The sequence below is a fragment of the Mustelus asterias genome, chromosome 11 (assembly GCF_964213995.1).
Source record: "Mustelus asterias chromosome 11, sMusAst1.hap1.1, whole genome shotgun sequence".
NCBI lineage: Eukaryota > Metazoa > Chordata > Chondrichthyes > Carcharhiniformes > Triakidae > Mustelus > Mustelus asterias.
In genome coordinates, this window is record NC_135811.1 from 101,967,328 (window position 1) to 101,989,071 (window position 21,744).

The 21,744-nt window shown below is 44.0% G+C and overlaps 1 protein-coding gene across 1 annotated transcript in view; it reads left to right on the forward strand.

Moving 5' to 3' along the window:
- The window catches only part of LOC144500743 (F-box/LRR-repeat protein 20-like), a 147,333-nt gene that overhangs the window by 102,550 nt on the left and 23,039 nt on the right, over positions 1-21,744 (forward strand). Inside the window, 5 exon segments of the mRNA XM_078224137.1 lie at positions 185-259; positions 5,503-5,597; positions 11,029-11,097; positions 14,642-14,737; positions 21,635-21,658. Coding sequence (XP_078080263.1) covers positions 185-259; positions 5,503-5,597; positions 11,029-11,097; positions 14,642-14,737; positions 21,635-21,658 — 359 coding nt within the window.

The following is a 21,744-nucleotide window of genomic DNA, read 5'->3' on the forward strand; positions in this document are numbered from 1 at the left end:
TCAGAGCATTAAACTGTTGCATTCAGTTCCTAGAAGATTGGCTTTCTCTACATTGTGCGTACAATTCCGCAAGGAAAATATTCTTCTGCTCTCAGTTTTCATGTCTTTCCATCTTTAGCAATTTTTTTCATCTCAGTCAGTTTATTTAGATTTTCTCAATTTTTCCATATTCTTGTGTTTTCAGTACTGGAATGTCCTGGCACTGGATGGCAGCAACTGGCAAAGAATTGACTTGTTTGACTTCCAAAGAGATATTGAGGTACTGTGCACAGGATCTTATTATTGATGGAAAGCTGCGTATTGCGAAAAAAATTAAATGGCTTTATTTGTATTTTACCTACATAATTTCACTCAAGTAGCTTTTGTGTGGTATATTTTGACCATAATTGGGTGGACATAGACATAACTTATGGTTTATGTTTTTTTAAAAAATGGATATATTTCTGAAAATACCACAACAGCATTCAGTTGGAAAGTCAGCCCTAACCCACATACAAGTCGCAGAAATGAAATGCTTTCTTTAGTGTGTTAGCTTGGCTCATTGGTAATGCTCTTGTCTGAGTCAAGTAGTGGATTCAAAACCCCATTCTAAATTCGAGGCACTTTAGCATTGCAATAGGTGCTGATCTTCAAAGCTAAGTGCCAGTGGCCCATGTAATAGATCCTCAAGCACCTTTAAGAGGAGCAGAGGGTTCCCCCTACACCTTTGTGACCTAATACCTCAGTTAGCTCGTCATTTGTGGAATGTAACTGCACAAAATTTAAGCCTTTATGTGACTAATAAATAAACTTTAAAAAATGTCTATATTTTACTTTACCAACAGTGGTTATATCGCAAATACAATTAATTGGTTACAAAATGCTTTGGAGACATAAGGTGTGAGCTGGCACAATAAGAGCAAGCTTTTTTCATCTTAGGTGGGCAGTAGCTGAAATGATAAAGGTGTATTTTCCACCATAAATTCTTTATTATCACTCTTTTGTCAATATCAAAAATTCTAATTATGTTGATCTTACATGATTTACAGCGAAGGAAATGCATGTTGGTCTTCATTGGGCAACAATAAATGATTTTCGCCCTTGCGTAGTGTGAAATTTGATTGGATGCATCTTGGTAGATTTCATAAGGTCTACTGTTCAGAGCAAACTGGGGTCTCAAAGGTTGCTGTTATAGACTGTTCAAATGCTTATTTGTCAAATTAATCCTTTTATGCTAAGAATTTTGCTGTTTCTCCTTGTTCACCCTCTCGTACCCATTAAATAGACTTAGTTGACAAAATCAAATAAAGAAAAGCACACAAAACTAAAGCAAGGAAGGAAATGATTGCATTGGTCCAAATAAATGTGCTTTACATCCTCTATTTAATTGGGTATAGTGGTATATTCCTTTCTGTCATGCATCCAGGAATAACAGAAGCATTCCGCTTTCTATAAAATGCACTGTTTTCCCACAGAAAATGCTTCAACATTTTTCTAAAGTGAGTAAGCTTGACTCCCTTTGTGGAAAAGGCTTGGTGGCCTTTGTAGTTTTAATGTCTGGAAGGTGCCTGGTGGTGGGTAGCTGGCAGCTTCCCAAGAATGTGTGGCTGCCTGATTTCTGTTTAATATCACCTACTACCGTCCCAAAGTTCAGGAATAGGGGGGAAAGCGAGAGCTGCACAACAAAAGAAAATAAGAAAGTGATGTGGTCATCGAAAAAGTGTCGTCGCGATAGGTCGGTGAGCTCTAGATTTGACAGTGTGGGGAGTTTTGGATGTTGCGGGCAGTGCTCAAAGTACCAGGGAACAAAGGGCTCAGGGAGTGCCCAAGTGTTCGTTATGAAAGGGAGAGAGCCTCAACAGAGATGTTAGCCTGTTTCCATCAGAGAAGAACTTGTTTTTGTTCCTGAAATATTTTGGAGCAGATGAACTGACGACATTACAGTGGATAACTGATTCTCCCTCGCTCATTTTCTATACAGCGTGAGTTTTCGTTGCAGATAGGGCAAGCCAAAGGGAAAATTCTGTCACAGGTCTCTATGAATTGAGTTGCATCAAGTTACTGTGGGACTTCCTATTTGTCCTATCGATTGCTCCATACAAGGAATGTTTTGGGGAGGTGCAATTGCCATTATGTCAATAAACCTTGACACCCTGTTGGTGAGACTGTGCCCCTCAATTAATTTCAAACATTCTTTTGTGTATTTTTCCAGTTGCAATTTTTGTCCTGCCCCTGAGCTGTGAGAAGCTTCTAATCTGGTAAATAAGTCTGCATGGCCGCTGGACACTTGTCAGTTCAGGGGTGGCACGTTGGCACAGTGGTTAGCGCTGCTGCCTCACAGCGCTAGGGACCCGGATTCGATTCCGGCCTCAGGTGACTCTCTGTGTGGAGTTTACACGGTTCTCCCTGTATCTGTGTGTGGGTTCCTCTGTGCGCTCCGGTTTCCTCCCACAGTCCAAAGATGTGTAGGTTAGGTTGATTGGCCATGCTAAATTGCCCCTTAGTGTCCCACAATGTTAGGTTAGGGGGATTAGCAGGGTAAATATGTGGAGTTATGGAGATAGCGGATGGGTGGGATTGTTGTCAGTGCAGGCTTGATGGGCTGAATGGCCTCCTTCTGCACTGTAGGGATTCAAAGATGGGTGGCAAAGTAGTTAGCTCTGCCTCACAGCGCCAGGGACCCAGGTTCAATTCCGGCCTTGGGTGACGTTTTCCCTGTGTCTGCGTGTGTTTCGTCCGGGTGCTCCGGCTTCCTCCCACAGTCCGAAAGATATACAAGTTAGGTTGATTGGCCATGCTAAATTGCCTCTTAATGTCAGGGGGATTAGCAGGGTCAATGCATAGGGTTACAGGGACAGGGCCTGGGTGGGATTGTTGTTAGTGCAAGCGCGGTGGGCCGAATGGCCTCTTTCTGCACTGTAGGGATTCTATGAATATCACGTAACTGATGTTTCTCTTTGGGTTTCTTTTCTTCTCAAATCCTACCTTAAGCCAAACGTGCACATGATTTTGAGAGACCTCGGACTCTGCCAATGCTATTTGTGAACTACCTGTCAGTTATAAAGTTGTGGACTAAATATGTCCAGGATTTGCCTCTATAGAAATGGCTTCAACTGCATCTAGAGAGAGGGGAAAAGCTGAGCCACTCTGTGCACCTTACCCTAACTGATTGAATTGGGAATCTTGACGTAGTAGAGACTATGAAAGGAAGAAGGATAAAAGTGAACAAAAAGTGGTCAGTTTGGCACTTTCTTTGTCTGTCTCTCACTGAAAATCCTATGGAGACTTGGTACTAGCTTTGAAAATACAGAATCAGCTAGTGAATGAGTGCTGTATAACTGTTTCAATGGGTGTGCCATATAGCCTTACTCAAAAGCACAAAGGTGGACAACATCTTGTACACCCTACCTGATGATTAGTTCCAATGAACTGAATACCTTGTGTTGTGTTTCGCAGACATTCCCTGCAATTCATGTTTAGTAACAGCTCGGAAGAATTTCTGTCCCCGATATAGGTTTGAAATAATATATTTTGGGCAGATCATCAATGGTTCAGGTTATTGCAATGATGTAAAAATGAAGGGTGACATTTGGAAAATTATACCTATCACTGGGTACAAAAAGCCATTGTCTTGCAGTAATTAAATTCACATGATCGGCAGTAACTGCAGAGTGCATTTGCAGGAGCTATTCCAGCTGGAAGTTATGTTTGTTAGTTGTTGCCTTGGACCCTAATGAAAGTTATCATTCAACTAACACTCTAATCCAATGGCAGGTTATAAAGTTTAAAGTTTATTTGTTATTGTCACACACAGGCTTACATTAACACTGCATTGAAGCTCCTGTGAAAATTCCCTAGTCGCCACACTCCGGCACCTGTTCGGGTTCACTGAGGGGGAATTTAGCATGGCCAATGCACCTGACCAGCACGTCTTTCAGACTGTGGGAGGAGACCGGAACACTGGACGAAACCCACGTAGACATGGGGAGAACATGCAGAGTCCGCACAGATAGTGACTCAAGCCAGGAATCGAACCTGTGAGGCAGCATTGCTAACCACTGTGCCACCATGCTGCTGTATAACTGTTATCTCAGTTATTGAGACCAGTTAAAGGAGTCTGAAGAGAAAATCCTGGGGGGGGGGGGGGGGATTTCCCCCCCCCCCCCTTTGTTCAGTCCTATAAAGGGTGTTGCAAAGAGACTGCTCCTAAAAATGTGAAACTTTCTCTTTTAAGATGCTGACAGGTTTGCTGTGCGATTCCAACATTTTTCTGCTTTTAAACTGGGTCCAAAGTTCAGGCTGCCTGGCGTCTATAGTCAGTCCATCTTCCTTGACAGTTGAACCAACCCTAATGCCCAAATTGGCAGCAGTGTGGCATTTCTGCCATTCCATTGGCTGTTTAAACTACTTTTAATCCCTGAATGTCCTCTGTCGAGCAAATCTTTTTATTGTATAGAATACTTCTGTCGATAATCGGTTTGACCGTACGATGTAAAATTATATTTAATACTGAGATTATTTTTTAAATGTGTTTTAGTTCTGTAAGGGTATTTTCATGCTAATTCCTGGATCATCTGGGGAACAATTATGTTGGAAGGATCAAGTTTCTTAACATGGTCTGTGAATTTTTCTGGTGTGAGCCGAGGCGTAGAAATGTAACAGTGTAATTGTAGGTGGGTGTGTTACACCACTGGTCACTTCCGATGATGGGAGGTTTTGGTGCCAGCTGTATTTGTGTCAGAACACGGACAAATATCTTTTTAAAGGCAGAGACGGCACAGAGGAGGATGATGTGTGTTGGTCCATTCACTAATCTTAAAGTTTGAATTTTCAGTCTTGTGGCTATGCTTCTCCCTGCTCTACCCCTTCCTCTGGATTCATGTTTGTATATTTGCCGAGCAGGAAGACAGAAGCTTCATTAGAACACAGTAAACCCAGTTCCGATCAAAGAGCTACACACAAAACATTAACCAGTCTTGTCATCTTTTGAATGTTGATAGATCTACTGTGCATCTTCAACATTTTCTTTTTTTGTCATTCTGCGTATTCATTTTAGATCAGAAGTTTAAAGTTTATTTATTATTAGTCACAAATAGGCTTACATTCACACTGCAATCAAGTTACTGTGAAAATCCTCTAGCCCCCACACTCCGTGCCTGTTTGGGTGCACTAAGGGGCAATTGAGCATGGCCAATTCACCTAACCTGCACATCTTTGGAGTGTGGGAGGAAACCGGAGCACCCGGAGGAAACCCACGCAGGCATGGGGAGAACGCGCAAACTCCACACAGACAGTGACCCAAGCCGGGAATCGAATCCGGGTCCCTGGCGCTGTGAGGCAGCAGTGCTGTGACGTGAAAATTTTCAATTGATATATTCTGGCATGTTTCTATTGTATTTTGAAAGCTGCAATGGAAGTTATCGTTGAATTTTTAGAGAACATTGAAATCGTAACTTACATATCAAAATTCCATGATGTGTGGATAAAGTCCTTTCTTAAAAATTATTTTTCTTGATGACACAGGGCCGAGTGGTAGAGAATATTTCGAAACGATGTGGTGGATTTTTACGGAAACTTAGCCTGCGAGGGTGCCTCGGTGTTGGTGATAACTCTTTAAGGTAAAAACATGCATTATCTTTTAGTGATGGATGATGAAATGGTACTGTTATATACCTATATTTTCCCAAATGGTGATGTAGGGCAAGACTTTGAGTGATGGCTAGAGTTTCTAGAACCAGGCGCAATGCAGTTAAACATCTGCAGTTTAAACTGGATCATAGAATCCCTACTGTGCAGAAGGAGGCCATTCGACCCATCGAGTCTGCACTGACCACAATCCCATCCAGGCCCTATTCCTGTAACCTCCTGCTAATCCCCCTGACACTAGGGCCAATTTAGCATGGCCAATCAACCTAACCCACATATCTTTAGACTGTGGGAGGAACCTGGAGCACTCGGAGGAAACCTACGCAGACATGGGGAGAACGCGCAAACTCCACACACAGACCCGAGGCTGGAATTGAACCCATGTCCCTGGCACGGTGAGGCAGCAGTGCTAACCACTGTGCCACCTTGATCCATGATGTATATAGTCTGATTCATTGAGGGATATTGAGATGTGTGCCAAGTTGTTTTAAATGTTGTATATATAGTTGTTGCTTTGACTTCCACATGCCATAAAATAGCTTCTAAGCCAGTTGTTCCAATTGCTAAAACGAAGGTTATTTCTGTCTGTCTGATTGGAATGTGTTCTAGTCACATGTTGTTGTGGTCAATGCTATGTGGCTGTCTAAGATAGGTGAGATACACTTTCTAAAAGGCAATAGAAAGCTGTGCTAACCTGCTTGTTGCAGGGTGTGAAGCCTTGCTATCGTGTGGTAGGTCATGCATAGCACAGAGATTTCTGGAATAGCAAGCTGGGTCGTGGTTCTTTGTAGTTTTCTAGAAAAGGCATCCAAAATTCTGAGCATTGGGATATGATCAGATATGTATAAGTAGGTACCCTCTGATCTGAGCCCCATCAATAATCATTATACTTTTACAAACGGGAGTAAGCTTGGCTAGACCCTTTTCTGCTACTTAATTAGATAATAGTGTTGCTTCAAGTCACTTCCCATAATTGCCAAGCAGAAAATCCATCTATCTTTGTCCTGAAACCTTAGAGCTGTGAAATGTTGAGACAGTTTGTGCTATTCTTTGTATGAGGGAGTGTTCTCTGATTTAACTCCTGAATGCTATAGCTCTAATTCTAAGATTATGTTCCCCTATTCTTGATTTCCCCCATCAAAGGTACTGGCTCCTCCATATCTACCCTATCAAATACTCTGTCAAGAAATCTGAAGCCATCAATGCGAGTATTATATATTTGGCATACTGTGGAGTTCCAAAATATATTTGTCAATCTAAACTCTCAAATTCAAACGAACAAAGACTTGAAAGGGGAAAATAATTTTCTTGTTTCATCAAGAGGAGTATACACCTTGAGTATAGGGAAAGTAGGAAGGAACTTAAACGAGGAATTCTGAGGGCTGAAAGGGGACATGAAATGTCTTCAGTAAACAGGGTCAAGGAGAATCCCAAGGCTTTTCATGCATATTCTCGGAGCAAGAGGGTAGCAAGAGAAAGGGTAGGCCCACTCAAGGACAATGGAGGGAAGTTATGCGTGGAGCCACAGGAAGCGGGTGAAATCCTTAATGAGTACTTTGTATCGGTATTCACCAAGCAGAAGGACATGACGGATGTTGAGGTCAGGGATAGGTGTATGAACGCTCTAGAGAATGTCAGTATATCAAAGGAGGAAGCGTTGAGTATCCTAAATTGCATTAAGGTAGACAAGTCCCCAGGGCCAGATGGGATCTATCCCAGGTTACTACGGCAGGTAAGGGAAGAAATAGCTGGAGTCTTAACAGATATCTTCATATCCTCTTTGACCACAGGTGAGGTTCCAGAGGATTAGAGAATAGCCAATGTTGTTCCCTTGTTTAAGAAAGGAAGCAGGGATTATAGGCCTGTGAGCCTGGCGTCAGTGGTGGGGAAGCTTTTGATGAAGGTACTGAGGGACAGGGTATGTGCACATTTGGAAGAAAATGGATAGTTAGTGACAGGCGGCATGGTTTTGTATGGGGAAGGTCATGTCTCACCAACTTGATTGAATTTTTTGAAGAGGTGACAAAGATAATTGATGAGTGAAGGGCTGTGGATGTAGCATATATGGACTTTAGTAAGGTCTCACATTACTGACTGATGCAAAAACTAAAATCACATGGGATTCGGGGTGAGCTGGCTTGATGGATACCGAACTGGCTTGGTTATAGAATATAGAAGACAGAGGTGTAGTGGGTGTTTTTCAGGATGGAGATTTGTAGCTAGTGGTGTTTCGCGGGGATCAGTGCTGGGACCTCTGTTGTTTGTGGTATATATAAATGATCTGGAAGAAAGTGTGGAGGGTCTGATTAGTAAATTTGCGGATGACACGAAGATTGGTGGAGTTGCTGATAGTGCCGGGGATTGTCAGAAGATACAACAGGATATAGATAGATTGGAGACTTGGGCACAGAAATAGCAGATGGAGTTTAATCCAGACAAATGCGAGGTGATGCATTTTGGAAGATCAAATTTAGGTGTGAATTATAATGTAAATGACAGAACCCTTAGGAACATTAACATACAGAGGGATCTGGGCATGCAGATTCACAGTTCCCTAAAAGTGGCAACAGAGGTGGCCAAGATGACTAAGAAAGCATATGGCATGCTTGTCTTCATCAGATGACGGAACTGGGAGCATTCTGGCCAAGTTTGCCGATGATACAAAGATAGGTGGAGGGGCAGGTAGTATTGAGGAGGTGGGGAGGCTGCAGAAAGATTTAGACAGTTTAGGAGAGTGGTCCAAGAAGTGGCTGATGAAATTCAACGTGGGCAAGTGCGAGGTCGTACACTTTGGAAAAAAGAATAGAGGCATGGACTATTTTCTAAACGGTGACAAAATTCATAATGCTAAAGTGCAAAGGGACTTGGGAGTCCTAGTCCAGGATTCTCTAAAGGTAAACTTGCAGGTTGAGTCCGTAATTAAGAAAGCAAATGTAATGTTGTCATTTATCTCAAGAGGCTTGGAATACAAAAGCAGGGATGTACTTCTGAGGCTTTATAAAGCACTGGTTAGGCCCCATTTGGAGTACTGTGAGCAATTTTGGGCCCCACACCTCAGGAAGGACATACTGGCACTGGAGCGGGTCCAGCGGAGATTCACACGGATGATCCCAGGAATGGTAGGCCTGACATACGATGAACGTCTGAGGATCGTGGGATTATATTCATTGGAGTTTAGGAGGTTGAGGGGAGATCTGATAGAAACTTACAAGATAATGAACGGCTTAGATAGGATGGACGTAGGGAAGTTGTTTCCATTAACAGGGGAGACTAGGACGCGGGGGCACAGCCTTAGAATAAAAGGGAGTCACTTTAGAACAGAGATGAGGAGAAATTTCTTCAGCCAGAGAGTGGTGGGTCTGTGGAATTCATTGCCACAGAGGGCTGTGGAGGCCGAGACGTTGAGCGTCTTCAAGACAGAAATTGATAAATTCTTGATTTCTCGAGGAATTAAGGGCTATGGGGAGAGAGCGGGTAAATGGAGTTGAAATCAACCATGATTGAATGGTGGAGTGGACTCGATGGGCCGAATGGCCTTACTTCCGCTCCTATGTCTTATGGTCTTATGGTCTTATCAGCCGGGGATTGAGTACAAAGATTGAGAAATCGTGTTGCAGCTATATAAAACCTTGGTTAGGCTGCATTTGGAGTATTGTGTGCAGTTCTGGTCATCACACTACCAGAAGGACGTGGAAGCTTTGGAGAGAGTGCAAAGAAGGTTCACCAGGATGTTGCCTGGTCTCGAGGGTGTTGGCGATGAGGAGAGGTTGAATAAACTAGGATTGTTTTCACTGGAAAGACGGAGGCTGAGGGGAGACCTGATAGACGTCAACAAAATAGACAGGGTGGATAGTTAAGAGGCTTTTTCCCAGTGTGGAACTGTCAATTACAAGGGGGCACAGGTTCAAGGTGAGAGGGGGAAAGTTTTAAGGGAGATGTGCAGGGGTTGGTTTTTCACACACTGAGTGGTGGGTGCCTGGAATGTGCTGCCCAAAGGTGGTAATGGAAACGGGCAACATTTAAGTGGCATCTGAATGGCTACATGAATAAGGAGGGAATAGAAGGATTCAGACCGAATAGGGGCGGAAGGTTTTTAAGTTCAGTTAGGGCATCATGATTGGCACAGGTTTGAAGGGCCGAAAGGCCTGTTCCTGTGCTGTACTTTTCTTTGTTGTTCAATCTACTGAAGTGATGTTATTACTCGTGACCTTTGAGCTTTGACATCTGTACCTGGAACCTGAATGTTTTCCATAAGGGCAGCATATTTGCCTGAAGGAAAACATTTCTACAATTAACCATTCATCAGTTTTTCTTTTGAAAGCATAACTTTCAAACAGAAGATGTAGTAGATATCCTCAAAAATGAAAAGTAAACTCAAGAATTGGTTGTTTATTGTATAATACTAACAGCAGCAAGAGATCTATTGGATACTGGTAACCTTGAACATGGATACATTGTTCATAGTGAATCCAGGGAAGTAATTATTAACTTCAGGAAAAAATAAAAGCTTAACTAGCGACAGCTAATTATTACTTTGCCAGTTTGCAGTCTCCATCCTGCTCTGTCCACAGTTAAAGGTTAATCCAAGAATAATCTGAGTACTGTACTGTGGGCTATGCATAATTTTCATCTTTCATTGATGTGAAAGATGGGATGTTTGCCCTACCAATGAAAGAGCTCTCCTCTATTTTTTCATCACTGTGTAGCATAATATTCAGCCAACTAGAAATATCCAGTAGGATCTTGCCCAGCAATAGTTTTGAACCATGAGGGAAAAGTACCAGTTGAATTAAACTGTAAGGGAAAAGATAGAAGTCCAATCGCGTGTTGTCAAACTTTGTGGGCCTATTAGTTTTTTTGTAGTTTTGTTTTATTATTGTCACAAGTTGATTTGCATTAACACTGCAATGAAGTTACTGTGAAAATCCCCTAGTCTCCACACTCCGGTGGCGCCTGTCCAGGTACACCCAGGGAGAATTTACATGGCCATTGCACCCTAACCAGCACGTTTCTTGGACTGTGGGAAGAAACCGGAGCACCCGGAGGAAACCCACGCAGACACGGGGAGAACGCGCAGACTCCACACAGACAGTGACCCGAGGCCGGGTCCCTGGCGCTGTGAGGCGGCAGTGCTAACCACTCTGCCAAATTAATGCTCTGAACATGACTGACTGTATTTGATAACACTCCTGTGAAGCATTTTGCGACATTTGTTACATAAAGGGTATTTTATAAAAGTTTTTGTTTGTTATGCATAAAGAAGAATGTTGATTCAGCACCTATATATATTATATATATATATATATTATATATATATATATATATATGCACTTGGTTGAAATATTCCGTTTATTCTAAGTGCATTTTACAGTAACTGTTGTCGTTTTTCTTTTGTTTCTCTAGGACGTTTGCTCAGAACTGCAGGAATATTGAACAGTTAAATCTGAATGGATGTACAAAAATCACAGATGCGTAAGTAAGCTGAACGCAGTAATTTGAGAGCGAGCTGTAGCCTTTGCTCCTCACCCAGGTTTGTATTAAAAGAAAAACAAAGGTCAAAGTGCAGGAGGCCGCAATGGTTGGAAAGACAAGGAAAGAGGGATAAATTAGGAAGTGATCACTCTCACTGGATGCACTGTTTATTTACGAAAAACGCTTTACCCCATTTCCCAAACGAAGTGTCCACTGTTTAAGCTGCAAAAATAAATGGAGAGGTGTGAATTTCTGGCAAGCTGTACTGACATCTGGTTTATGAAGCCGCGTCCATGGTAAAGCACGCGCTTTTCATTGGTATCACAGTTGGTTTCAAGTAGAAACGTTAACAGTTGTCTTTCACTTTGTGCATGTGAGGGAAGGTGATAGCGCAGTGGTACTGTCACTGGACTAGTCATTCAGGGGCCCAGGGTAATCCTCTGGGGATCCAGGTTCGATGGTGAAATTTGAATTTTTAAAAAAATCTGGAATTCAAGTCCAATGATCATGAAATCATTGTCGATTGATGTCAAAACCCATCTGGTTCACTAATGTCCTTTAGAGAAGGAAATCTGCCATCCTTACCTGATTTGTATTTTATTAGTGTCACAAATAGGCTTATGTTAACACTGCAATAAAGTTACTATGAAATTCCCCTGGCCGCCACACTCGGGCGCCTGTTTGGGTTCACTGAGGGAGAATTTAGCACGGCCAATGCATTTAACCAGCACGTCTCTCAGACTGTGGGAAGAAACTGGAGCACTTGGAGGAAACCCACGCAGGCACAGGGAGAAGGTGCAGACTCCGCACAGATGGTCACCCAAGCTGGGAATCGAACCTGGGTCCCTGGCGCTGTGAGGCAGCAGTGCTAACCACTGTGCCACTATGCTGCCCTTGTCTGGCCTATATGTGACTCCAGACCCACAACGATATGGTTGACTCTTAAATGTCACTCAGTTCAAGGGGCAACTAGGGATGGGCAATAAATGCTGGATGAATTAAAAAAATATATAAGTAGCTTGTGCAATTGTATAGCATCAATACACTCTGACCTTGGCTGAATAGCCTGTTCCCACATGAAGTGGGGCATGAGGTCAACTGGTATCTGTGGGACTATATGTTAGTTAATGGTCTGAAGGGAGAGGAGGAAAATGCAAAGGTATCTGAGTGCTTTTTTGATGAATTGTAGTCACAGCATAAACAGATTTTCTTTAGCATATTTTGATTAAGCTGGATTACTGATGCTGGGAAACTGGCTTGACAGAATGTAGAAATATGGAAACAGCAGTAGGCCATTCAGCCTTTGAGCCTGGTCCACTATTCAATTACATCATGTCTGAGTTACTCACTTGAGTTCCATGTCCATTGATACCCTTGCCTTTCAAAGTCTAATGACCTTGGTCTTGAAAGCTTCAATTGATCTAGCATCCACAAACCTCTGCGAAGAAACTTGCTAATTTCTCCTGCTATTTGTGTACAAAGTACTTCTTGATTTTGCTCTTGAATAATCTTGTTTTGGGTCCCTTGACCTGAAGAAAGTTTTTTTCTTTGTCTGCTTTGTTGAATCTTTTATCATTTAATCATATCGATGAGATTCACCCCTAAATCATTTCTACTCGAGAGAATATAAACCAAGTTTTTGCAGCCTGTCCTCGTAGCTTAAACCTTGACCTTGTCATTCTGGTACATCAGTGCTGCTCTTCCTCCTTGGCTAATTATATCTTTCATGAGATGTAGTGTCCAAAACAGAATGCAGTATTCCAGAAGGGACCTGACTAAAGCTGTATGCAGCGGAAGCATAACTTCCTCCCCATTATACTTCAGTCCACTTAAATAAAGGCCTGTATTTCATTTGATTATTCTTTTATATTTGTCCACCAGTTTTAAGTGATTTTTGTAAATGGACACACAATTGTTCCTCCAGAGTTTGTTAGCTTTAGTCCATTCGGAAAACACTCTAACTAACCTATCTTTCCTTGGTCCAAAGTGGATAACTTCACATTTCTCCACATTAAACTCCATTCACCACATTTTTGCCCACTCAATCTATCAATGTTCCTTTGCAACTTTCTGCTTCTGTATACACTCTTCCCTGAGCCACCTAACTTACTGTCGTCAGCAAACTTGGATATACAACTCTTCCATTTTCTGCAATACATCATTTATAAATATAGCAAAAAGCACAGATCCCTGGAGTATTACAAGCCACAGGTCACCAGATTACATACTTTTAATAACTATTTTGTTTCCTACCCCTGAAGCAATTTCAAAACCATGCCACAAGGTTGTCATGAACTTTGCTTTAATTTTTACTAATAATTTAAAGTTTGTTTATTAGTGTCAAAAGTAGGCTTACATTAACACTGCAATGAAGTTACTGTGAAAATTCCCTAGTCGTCACGCTCCGGCGCCTGTCTGGGTACACTGAGGGAGAATTCAGCATGGCCAGTGCACCTAACCAGCACGTCTTTCAGACTGGTGGGAGGAAATCTGAGCACCCAGAGGAAACCCACACAGACACGGAGAGCATACAGACTCCCCACAAACAGTGACCCAAGGCTGTCATTGAACCCGGGTTCCTGGCACTGTGGCAGCAGTGCTAACCACTGTGCCACTTTGGAGAGGAACCTGACAAAATGTCTCTGCTCCTCCATGCAGACAACATAGGCACTTGGGTTTAGCTTTGTTGGTGACATCCTTTAAACACTGCACTCTCTCCTTTCCTTCTCTATGTACGGCATGCTTTGTCTATATAGCGCGCAAGAAACAGTACTTTTCACTGCATACTAATACATGTGACAAATCAAATGAACAAATTCAATTGGTCAGATGTGACTTTCTCTTCAGAAATCTGAGAAAACTCTGATCAACTCAAATGTCCAAGTGCTCAGTCAGATCTGTTCCGAATGCCCAGTTCTACTAACTTCCCACAATTGATGCGAGACTGACAGATCTAACCCTATTTTTTTCTTACCCTCTTTAAATAATGGAGTGGTATTTGTAATTTTCCAATCCAATTATGCAGCCCGGTGCTGTGGTTAAAATAAATTGGTTTGCACAGTAGAAATTGCAAGATTGCTAAAGCATCTAGATTAATTATAATTATAGTTGCTGAAGTTAATTTTGTTCCTTTTCAGTGTCAGGTTCCACACCCCATCTACCCCAGGATCCCTACTCTCATCAGCACTCTTCAAACAACATTGCAAGACATTAAAATGCTGAACGATCATTTCATTTTACCCGATAAGTTTACTCTTTAACTGGAGCTCAATTAACTTAGCTCAGCATGTGAGGCTTTCATGAAAGTAAACCTCGCTGTTAATTAAAACAATGGTTGCAAGGATTTCATTCTCTTGCTGTTACTATTATTGGAAGAATGAGACAGTGCTGAAAATATTCAGTAGGTCAGGCAACAACTAATGGAGAGAACAAAGGAAGGTGGAACCTCATCAAAACCATTGGAGAATTACTCTCGGGTAATAAAATTGGGAGGTGGAATGGGGATGGGCTCCTTGATAACTTACAGGTTGTACTTGTTTTACAGAACCTGTACCAGTCTAAGTAAATTCTGCTCCAAGCTAAGAAGCCTAGACCTAGCTTCATGCACATCAATCACAAACCTTTCTTTGAAAGCTCTGAGGTGAGTTCCAGTGATGAAGAATTTCCATCCGATTTGTTTTGTGTTTGTTTAACTTGTAGTGTGGCTTAAGACCACTTGGTATTTGTGTGTCTGTAACCCTGAATTTGTGCTTGCAATAGGCATTGACTTTTGGTAAATTGCCGAATTATTGATGTTCCACTGATTTAAATGTATAATCGTCATGTAAATATTCTAACAATATTTGGACCATGATAAGGACCGGTATGCCTTTGAAAAGGGACCTATTTTCCGTACGCCAACAGAAAAGCGATGGGCTGGATTGTCTACTGCCCTGCTGTCTGGTGTGAAGGTGACTGAGGCACATGAAATCCAGTGGGTGGCCTTCCCACTACCTGCTCCCAACTAGCCTGAAATTTTAGGGGGAAGAGGCGAGGAAGGTGTCGTGTGGCCTGGCCACCATTGGACTTATTGAGGCCCTTAATTGATGGCCACTTGAGGGCAAACCCATTGCCACCGGTATTTAACCCACAATGGGGTGAGGTCCATGCCACGTGGGAAGCCCCCAGCAGCTTTAGCTGCACTGGCTGATGTTGGGGAAGTGGTGGATGATGGGGTGGTCCCCCCTGGAACTATTGGATGGTAATTGTCCCTTTAAGGGCAACACAACAGAGTAAGGGTCAATCACCATATGATAGCTTGCAAAATGGAGGTTAGAAAAGAAGAATGAGGCAACAAAATTCTTGTTAGCTTGGTTACTTCAAATTTGGAGCCAACATTTATAAGAATTGGAACACTCAGCTAATGTTCCCTTTCTCATAAACGTTGGCTTTTTGTCACCCCTCCCTCCCCGGAGAGTCATTGGTCATGCAAGTCACATGATCTCTAAGGCAACTGCATAGACTTATCACAGTAAGTGACAACTCAAAATGCTTTCATCTGCCCCTCAATTTGATGCCAGTAACTGTTTGCTCTGACCCTGGTGACACACTATTGAAATACTGGCATACAGCAGCTTTAAAAAGTGGGATACTGGTTTGTGTTGAGGGTCTGCACACTATCTCTGTCTGCATCACTAAGTGCTTATTGTAATGCTGTTCTTCAGGGAGGGCGGGGATATTAGAGACATCTAGAATCCCTACAGTGCTGAATGAGGCCATTCGGCCTATCGAGTCTGCACCGACAACAATTCCACCCAGGCCCTATCCCCGTAGCCCCACGTTTACCCCGTTAATCCCTCTAACCTACGGATCCCGGGACACTAAGGGGCAACTCCGCATGGCCAATCAACTCAACCCACACATCTTTGGATAGTGGGAGGAAACCCATGCAGATATGGGGAGAACGTGCAAACTCTACACAGACACAGTGACCCAAGCCGGGAATCGAACCCGGGTCCCTGGAGCTGTGAAGCAGCAGTGCTAACCACTGTGCTACCGTGCCGCCCATGTCAGGTTCATGTCACACTATCTGTAAACCCCACGACTTGCCTGGGCTTGCAAAATCTCACTAACTGTCCTGGCTGGAGACAATTCACACCGGTTTCCTCCCACAGTCCAAAGGTGTGCGGGTTAGGTTGATTGGCCATGCTAAAATTGCCCCTTAATGTCCTGGGATGCGTAGATTAGAGGGATTAGCGGGTAAAATATGTAGGGATATGGGGGTCGGGCCTGGGTGGGATTGTGGTCGGTGCAGACTCGATGGGCCGAATGGCCTCTTTCTGTACTGTAGGGTTTCTATGAACCCAAGATCCCAGTTGAGGCCGTCCTCATGTGTGTGGAACTTGGTTATCCGTCTCTGCTCAGCGATTCTGCGTTGTTGTGTGTTGTGAAGGCCGCCTTGGAGAACGCTTACCCGAAGATCAGAGGCTGAATACCCGTGACTGCTGAAGTGTTCCCCGATTGGAAGGGAACATTCCTGCCTGGTGATTGTTGAACGGTGTTCATTCATTTGTTGTCGTAGTGTCTGCATGGTCTCACCAATGTACCATGCCTCGGGACATCCTTTCCTGCAGCGTATCAGGTAGACAATGTTGGCCAAGTTGCAAGAGTATGTACCATGTACCTGGTGGATGGTGTTCTCACGTGAGATGATGGCATCCGTGTCGATGATCCGGCACGTCTTGCAGAGGTTGCTGTGGCAGGGTTGTGTGATGTCGTGGTCACTGTTCTCCTGAAGGCTGGATAGTTTGCTGTGGACAATGGTCTGTTTGAGGTTTTACGGTTGTTTGAAGGCAAGAAGTGAGGGTGTGGGGATGGCCTTGGCAAGATGTTCGTCTTCATCGATGACATGTTGAAGGCTCCGGAGACGATGTCGTAGTATCTCCGCTCCGGGGAAGTACTGGACAACGAAGGGTACTCTGTCCGCCGTGTCCCTGTTTGTCTTCTGAGGAGATCGGTATGGTTTTTTGCTGTGGCACGTCGGAACTGTCGATCGATGAGTCGAATGCCATCCTGTTCTTATGAGGGCATCTTTCAGCGTCTGTTGGTGTCTGTTGCGATCCTCCTCATCCGAGCAGATCCTGTGTATACGGAGGGCTTGTCCGTAGGGGATGGCTTCTTTAATGTATTTAGGGTGGAAGCTGGAGAAGTGGAGCATCGTGAGGTTATCCGTGGTCTTGCGGTAAAGTGAAGTGCTGAGGTGACCGTCCTTAATGGAGATGCGTGTGTCCAAGAATGCAACCGATTCCGGAGAGTAGTCCATGGTGAGTCTGATGGTGGGATGGAACTTGTTGATGTCATCGTATAGTTGTTTCAATGATTGTTCACAATGAGTCCAAAGGAAGAAAATGTCATCGATGCATCTAGTGTATAGCATCGGTTGAAGGTCCTGTGCGGTGAAGAGGTCTTGTTCAAACCTGTGCATAAAGATGTTGCCATATTGAGGTGCGAATTTGGTCCCCATGGCTGTTCCGTGTGTCTGGATGAAGAACTGGTTGTTGAAGGTGAAGACGTTGTGGTCCAGGATGAAGCGGATGAGTTGTGGAATTGCATCTGGAGATTGGCAGTTGTCGGCATTGAGTACTGAGGCAGTTGCAGCAATGCCGTCATCGTGGGGGATGCTGGTGTAGAGTGCCGAGACATCCATTGTGACGAGGAGTGCTCCTGGTTCAACTGCCCCACATATGCTGAGTTTCTGTAGGAAGTCTGTAGGGCGGCACGGTAGCACAGTGGTAAGGGCGGCACGGTAGCACAGTGGTTAGCACTGCTGCTTCACAGCTCCAGGGACCTGGGTTCGATTCCCGGCTTGGGTCACTGTCTGTGTGGAGTTTGCACATTCTCCTCGTGTCTGCGTGGGTTTCCTCCGGGTGCTCCGGTTTCCTCCCACAGTCCAAAGATGTGCGGGTTAGGTTGATTGGCCATGCTAAAAATTGCCCCATAGTGTCCTCGGATGCGTAGATTAGAGGGATTAGTGGGTAAAATATGTAGGGATATGGGGGTAAGGCCTGGGTGGGATTGTGGTTGGTGCAGACTCGATGGGCCGAATGGCCTCCTTCTGTACTGTAGGGTTTCTATGATTTCATCATGACAGAAGCTGGGGGTTCTTTGTACAATGGGTATTGATGCCCTTGACGTAGCCGGAGAGGTTCTCTCGCAGGGTCCCAGTGCCTGATATGATGGGATGGCCGGGTGTGTTGGCCTTGTGTATCTTCAGGAGGCAGTAGAGATCTCCAATGCGGGGAGCACGTGGGATGAGAGCAAGGAGGGTGCTCTGAAGGTCCGGATCAAAGGCCTTGATCAGTCTGTTGAGTTGATGGGTGTGTTCTTTGGTCGGATCTGTGGGTAACTGTCTGTAGTGTTCGTCGTTGTTCAGTTGTCGGTACACTTCTTTGCAGTAATCCGTTCTGTTCAGTATGACGGTGGCCCCTCCTTTGTCTGCTGGTTTGATGACGATGTTGCGGTTGGTCTTGAGAGCGCGGATGGCGCTGCGTTGTGCTTGGATGACGTTCGGGGCTGTCTTGTGAGTGCGGCTAATGAATCTGGCATTGACGCACCTCCTGACGGCTTGGGCATACATGTCGAGTCGAGGGCAGCGGCCTTCCGGAGGAGTCCAATTTGACTCTTTCCTCTTCGGTTGCTGCACCGCGGATCTCTCTGTTGGCTGTTCCGGTTCATTAGCTGTCTCATTGTGTTCGCTGTTGGCCTCTTGGGGTTTGTGGAAGAACTCCCGCAGCCTCATTCACCTGATGAATCCCTCTGTGTCCGCTGCGAGACCGATGGGGTCCGTTTTAGTGGTGGTGCAGAAATTGAGCCATCGGCTGAGAACTTCGATTTCGTCTAGTTGAAGTGTGTAGTCCAACAAGTTGACAATGGACTTCCCTGCAGTGGTACTGTTTTCTATTGTGGTACTGGGGGAGGCTTGGTTGCTGCTGGTGATGATGCAGAGTTTCTCAAGTTTCCTGTTCTTGGTGTGCATGTAGATGGCGTAGTTCCGTTGTTTCGTCTGCTTGGCAATATTTCGCAGCTGGTCTGCGTCCTGAGCGCAACTTGAGAATATGGATTCTCAATTGGTTTCCAGGTTGCAGCGTTTGCTGTCGAGCTGGTGTATGAGGTGGTTGAGGAGGGTGAGAGAGGTGCGACGGCAAAGTCTCGTCAAAGAAAGCTCTTAGCTGTTAGAAAATAACCAGGCCCAAGATCAAAGCATGACCTGACCTCACCTGACATAAAATGGGACTTCATCTTAATTTCTACATTAAATTTCAGTTGGAGAACATTTTTATTTTGATACAATCATGATTTAAGTAGTAAAGCAGTCTTGTCTCACTGGATTGAGGTCTCATTGTACCATCCATGGCCAAGGAGAATGCCTTGGTTTCCCTAGAAAGCGACGCAGTGGTTAGCACAGCTGCCTCACAGCGTCAGGGACTTCTTAGTGTGCTAGATTAATAACCAGAGGCCATGAGACCAAATCCCACTTGTGCAGTTTGACAATCGTTTGGAGTGACCATGAAGCTGTTGATTTGCCATTTTATCCAAAATACAAATGTCTCTGGAGGAAGGACACCAGCCATTCTTACCTGGTCTGGCCTACGTGTGATTTCCGCCACACACCAATGTGGTTGATTCTTCAATGCCCTCTCAGCCCAGCAAGCTACTTAGTTGTATCAAACGACTAAACAAAATAGCAATTCAAGATGGAGGCTACCCATCTAGCAATGAGGAATGGGCAATATATGCTGGGCTCATCCAGTGGTTGTATTAACCCGAGGAAATATGTTACAAGTATGTAATGTAATCAAGCACAGGTTTAGAATTTGTACCATTAACTGTAAACAGCCTTGTGCGTGTTGGTGATAGCAGCAACTAAACTCTCAGATTAGATTAACCGCAGTCTTGAGCACTTTATAATCTTGTGCATTGATTTTATTTGGGATGAAATTGCAGCTTCCGATTCTTTCCATAATTGGAAGGTTCCAATTTTTTGAATATCATGATGCTCCCTGGAGATTCTTATCCTCTTTAATATCTTTGATATCATCAGGGAGTCATTTGTAGTAGATTAGTGAGGAAACTGTGTCCCTCTATCAGTGCGGCTGTAAAAGGAAGTTTGATTTTTAAAGCCCTGTGACCACAATAAGAATGATATATTTACATGTCTGAGCCACAAGGGAAATTAAAGTTGCACTTCTCTCTCTTTTATAATGGATTAACAGATCTTTGGCATTGCTCAGTGAGTTAATGGTTGCATTGTGTGAGAGGGAGGGGTGCATAGACTGCAGAAAAGATTTCAAAGGAAGTTTGTGACAGATTGCTCACAGTCAAGTGGCTGCAATTTCCCAGATCCAATCAACGACAGCTTGTATTTATATCATAGAATTCATACAGTGCAGGAGGAGGCCATTTGGCCCATCGGGTCTGCACCGACACAGTCCGACCCAGGCCCTATTCCTGTAACCCCACATATTTGCCCTGTTAATCCTCTCGACACTAGGGACAATTTAGCATTTAGGATTAGAATTCGTATCATAAACTGTAAACAGCCTTGCACATGTCTTTGATAGCGGCAACTAAACTCTTGAGTCGATTAACCGCAATCTTGAGCACTTTGTAATCTAGTGCACTGATTTTATTTGCAACGAAATTGCAGCTTCTGATTCTTTTGAACCCTAACCTGCACATCTTTGGACTGTGGGAGGAAACTGGAGCACCCGAGCAGACACTGGGAGAATGCGCAAACTCCACACACTGACCCAAGGCTGGAATTGAACCCAGGTCCCTGGCGGTGTGAGGCAGCAGTACTAACCACTGTGTCACCATGCCACCCATTGTGCCTTAATATTATTAAACATCCCCAAGGAGCTTCAAAGGGGTAACAAAAATATGACATTAAGCTAAAAACTTTATCAGAGTTGAATTTGAAGAACTGTCTTAAATGAGGGCGGTGAAACAAGAGGCAAGGCCTCAAATGGTGGAACGATTAAAATTGGGGGGGGGGGGGGGGACACGAGGTCAGAGTACAGATATGAGGGGATTGTGGGGCTGTAGGAGATTATGGAGATAGCGAAGGCAAGGTCAGGGAGGGTTTGGAAAACTAGAATGAGAATTTTAAACTAAAGATTTTGCTTAGACAGGGAGCCATTGTTGGTCAGTGAGCACAGAGATGAGAGGTGAAATGGGATTTGGGTGTGAGTTTAAGACCAGGGCAGCAGATCTTTAGATGTCGCCCAAGTTTACAGAGGGTAGAAATGGGAGACCCGCCAGGAGTGCATTGGAGTGATCATGTCTCGAGGTAACAAAGGCATGAATGAGGGTTTCAGCAGCAGGCGAACTGAGACAGCAGTGAAGTCAGGTGATAATGAGATGGAAAAAGGTGATCTTAGTGCAAATATGTGGTTGGAACTCATCTCTGAGTCAACTGTGACACCAAGGTGGCAAGCAGACTGAATTGCTCTCAGAATGTTGCCTGGGTAGGGATGTGGTCAGCAGTTGGGGAACAGAGTTCTGGGTGTGGACTGAAATCGGTGTATTCGGTCTTCCAATATTTATTCGGAGGAAATTTTTGATCATCTAGTATTGGCCGTCAGATTAGCAATCTAATAATTTGGCAAC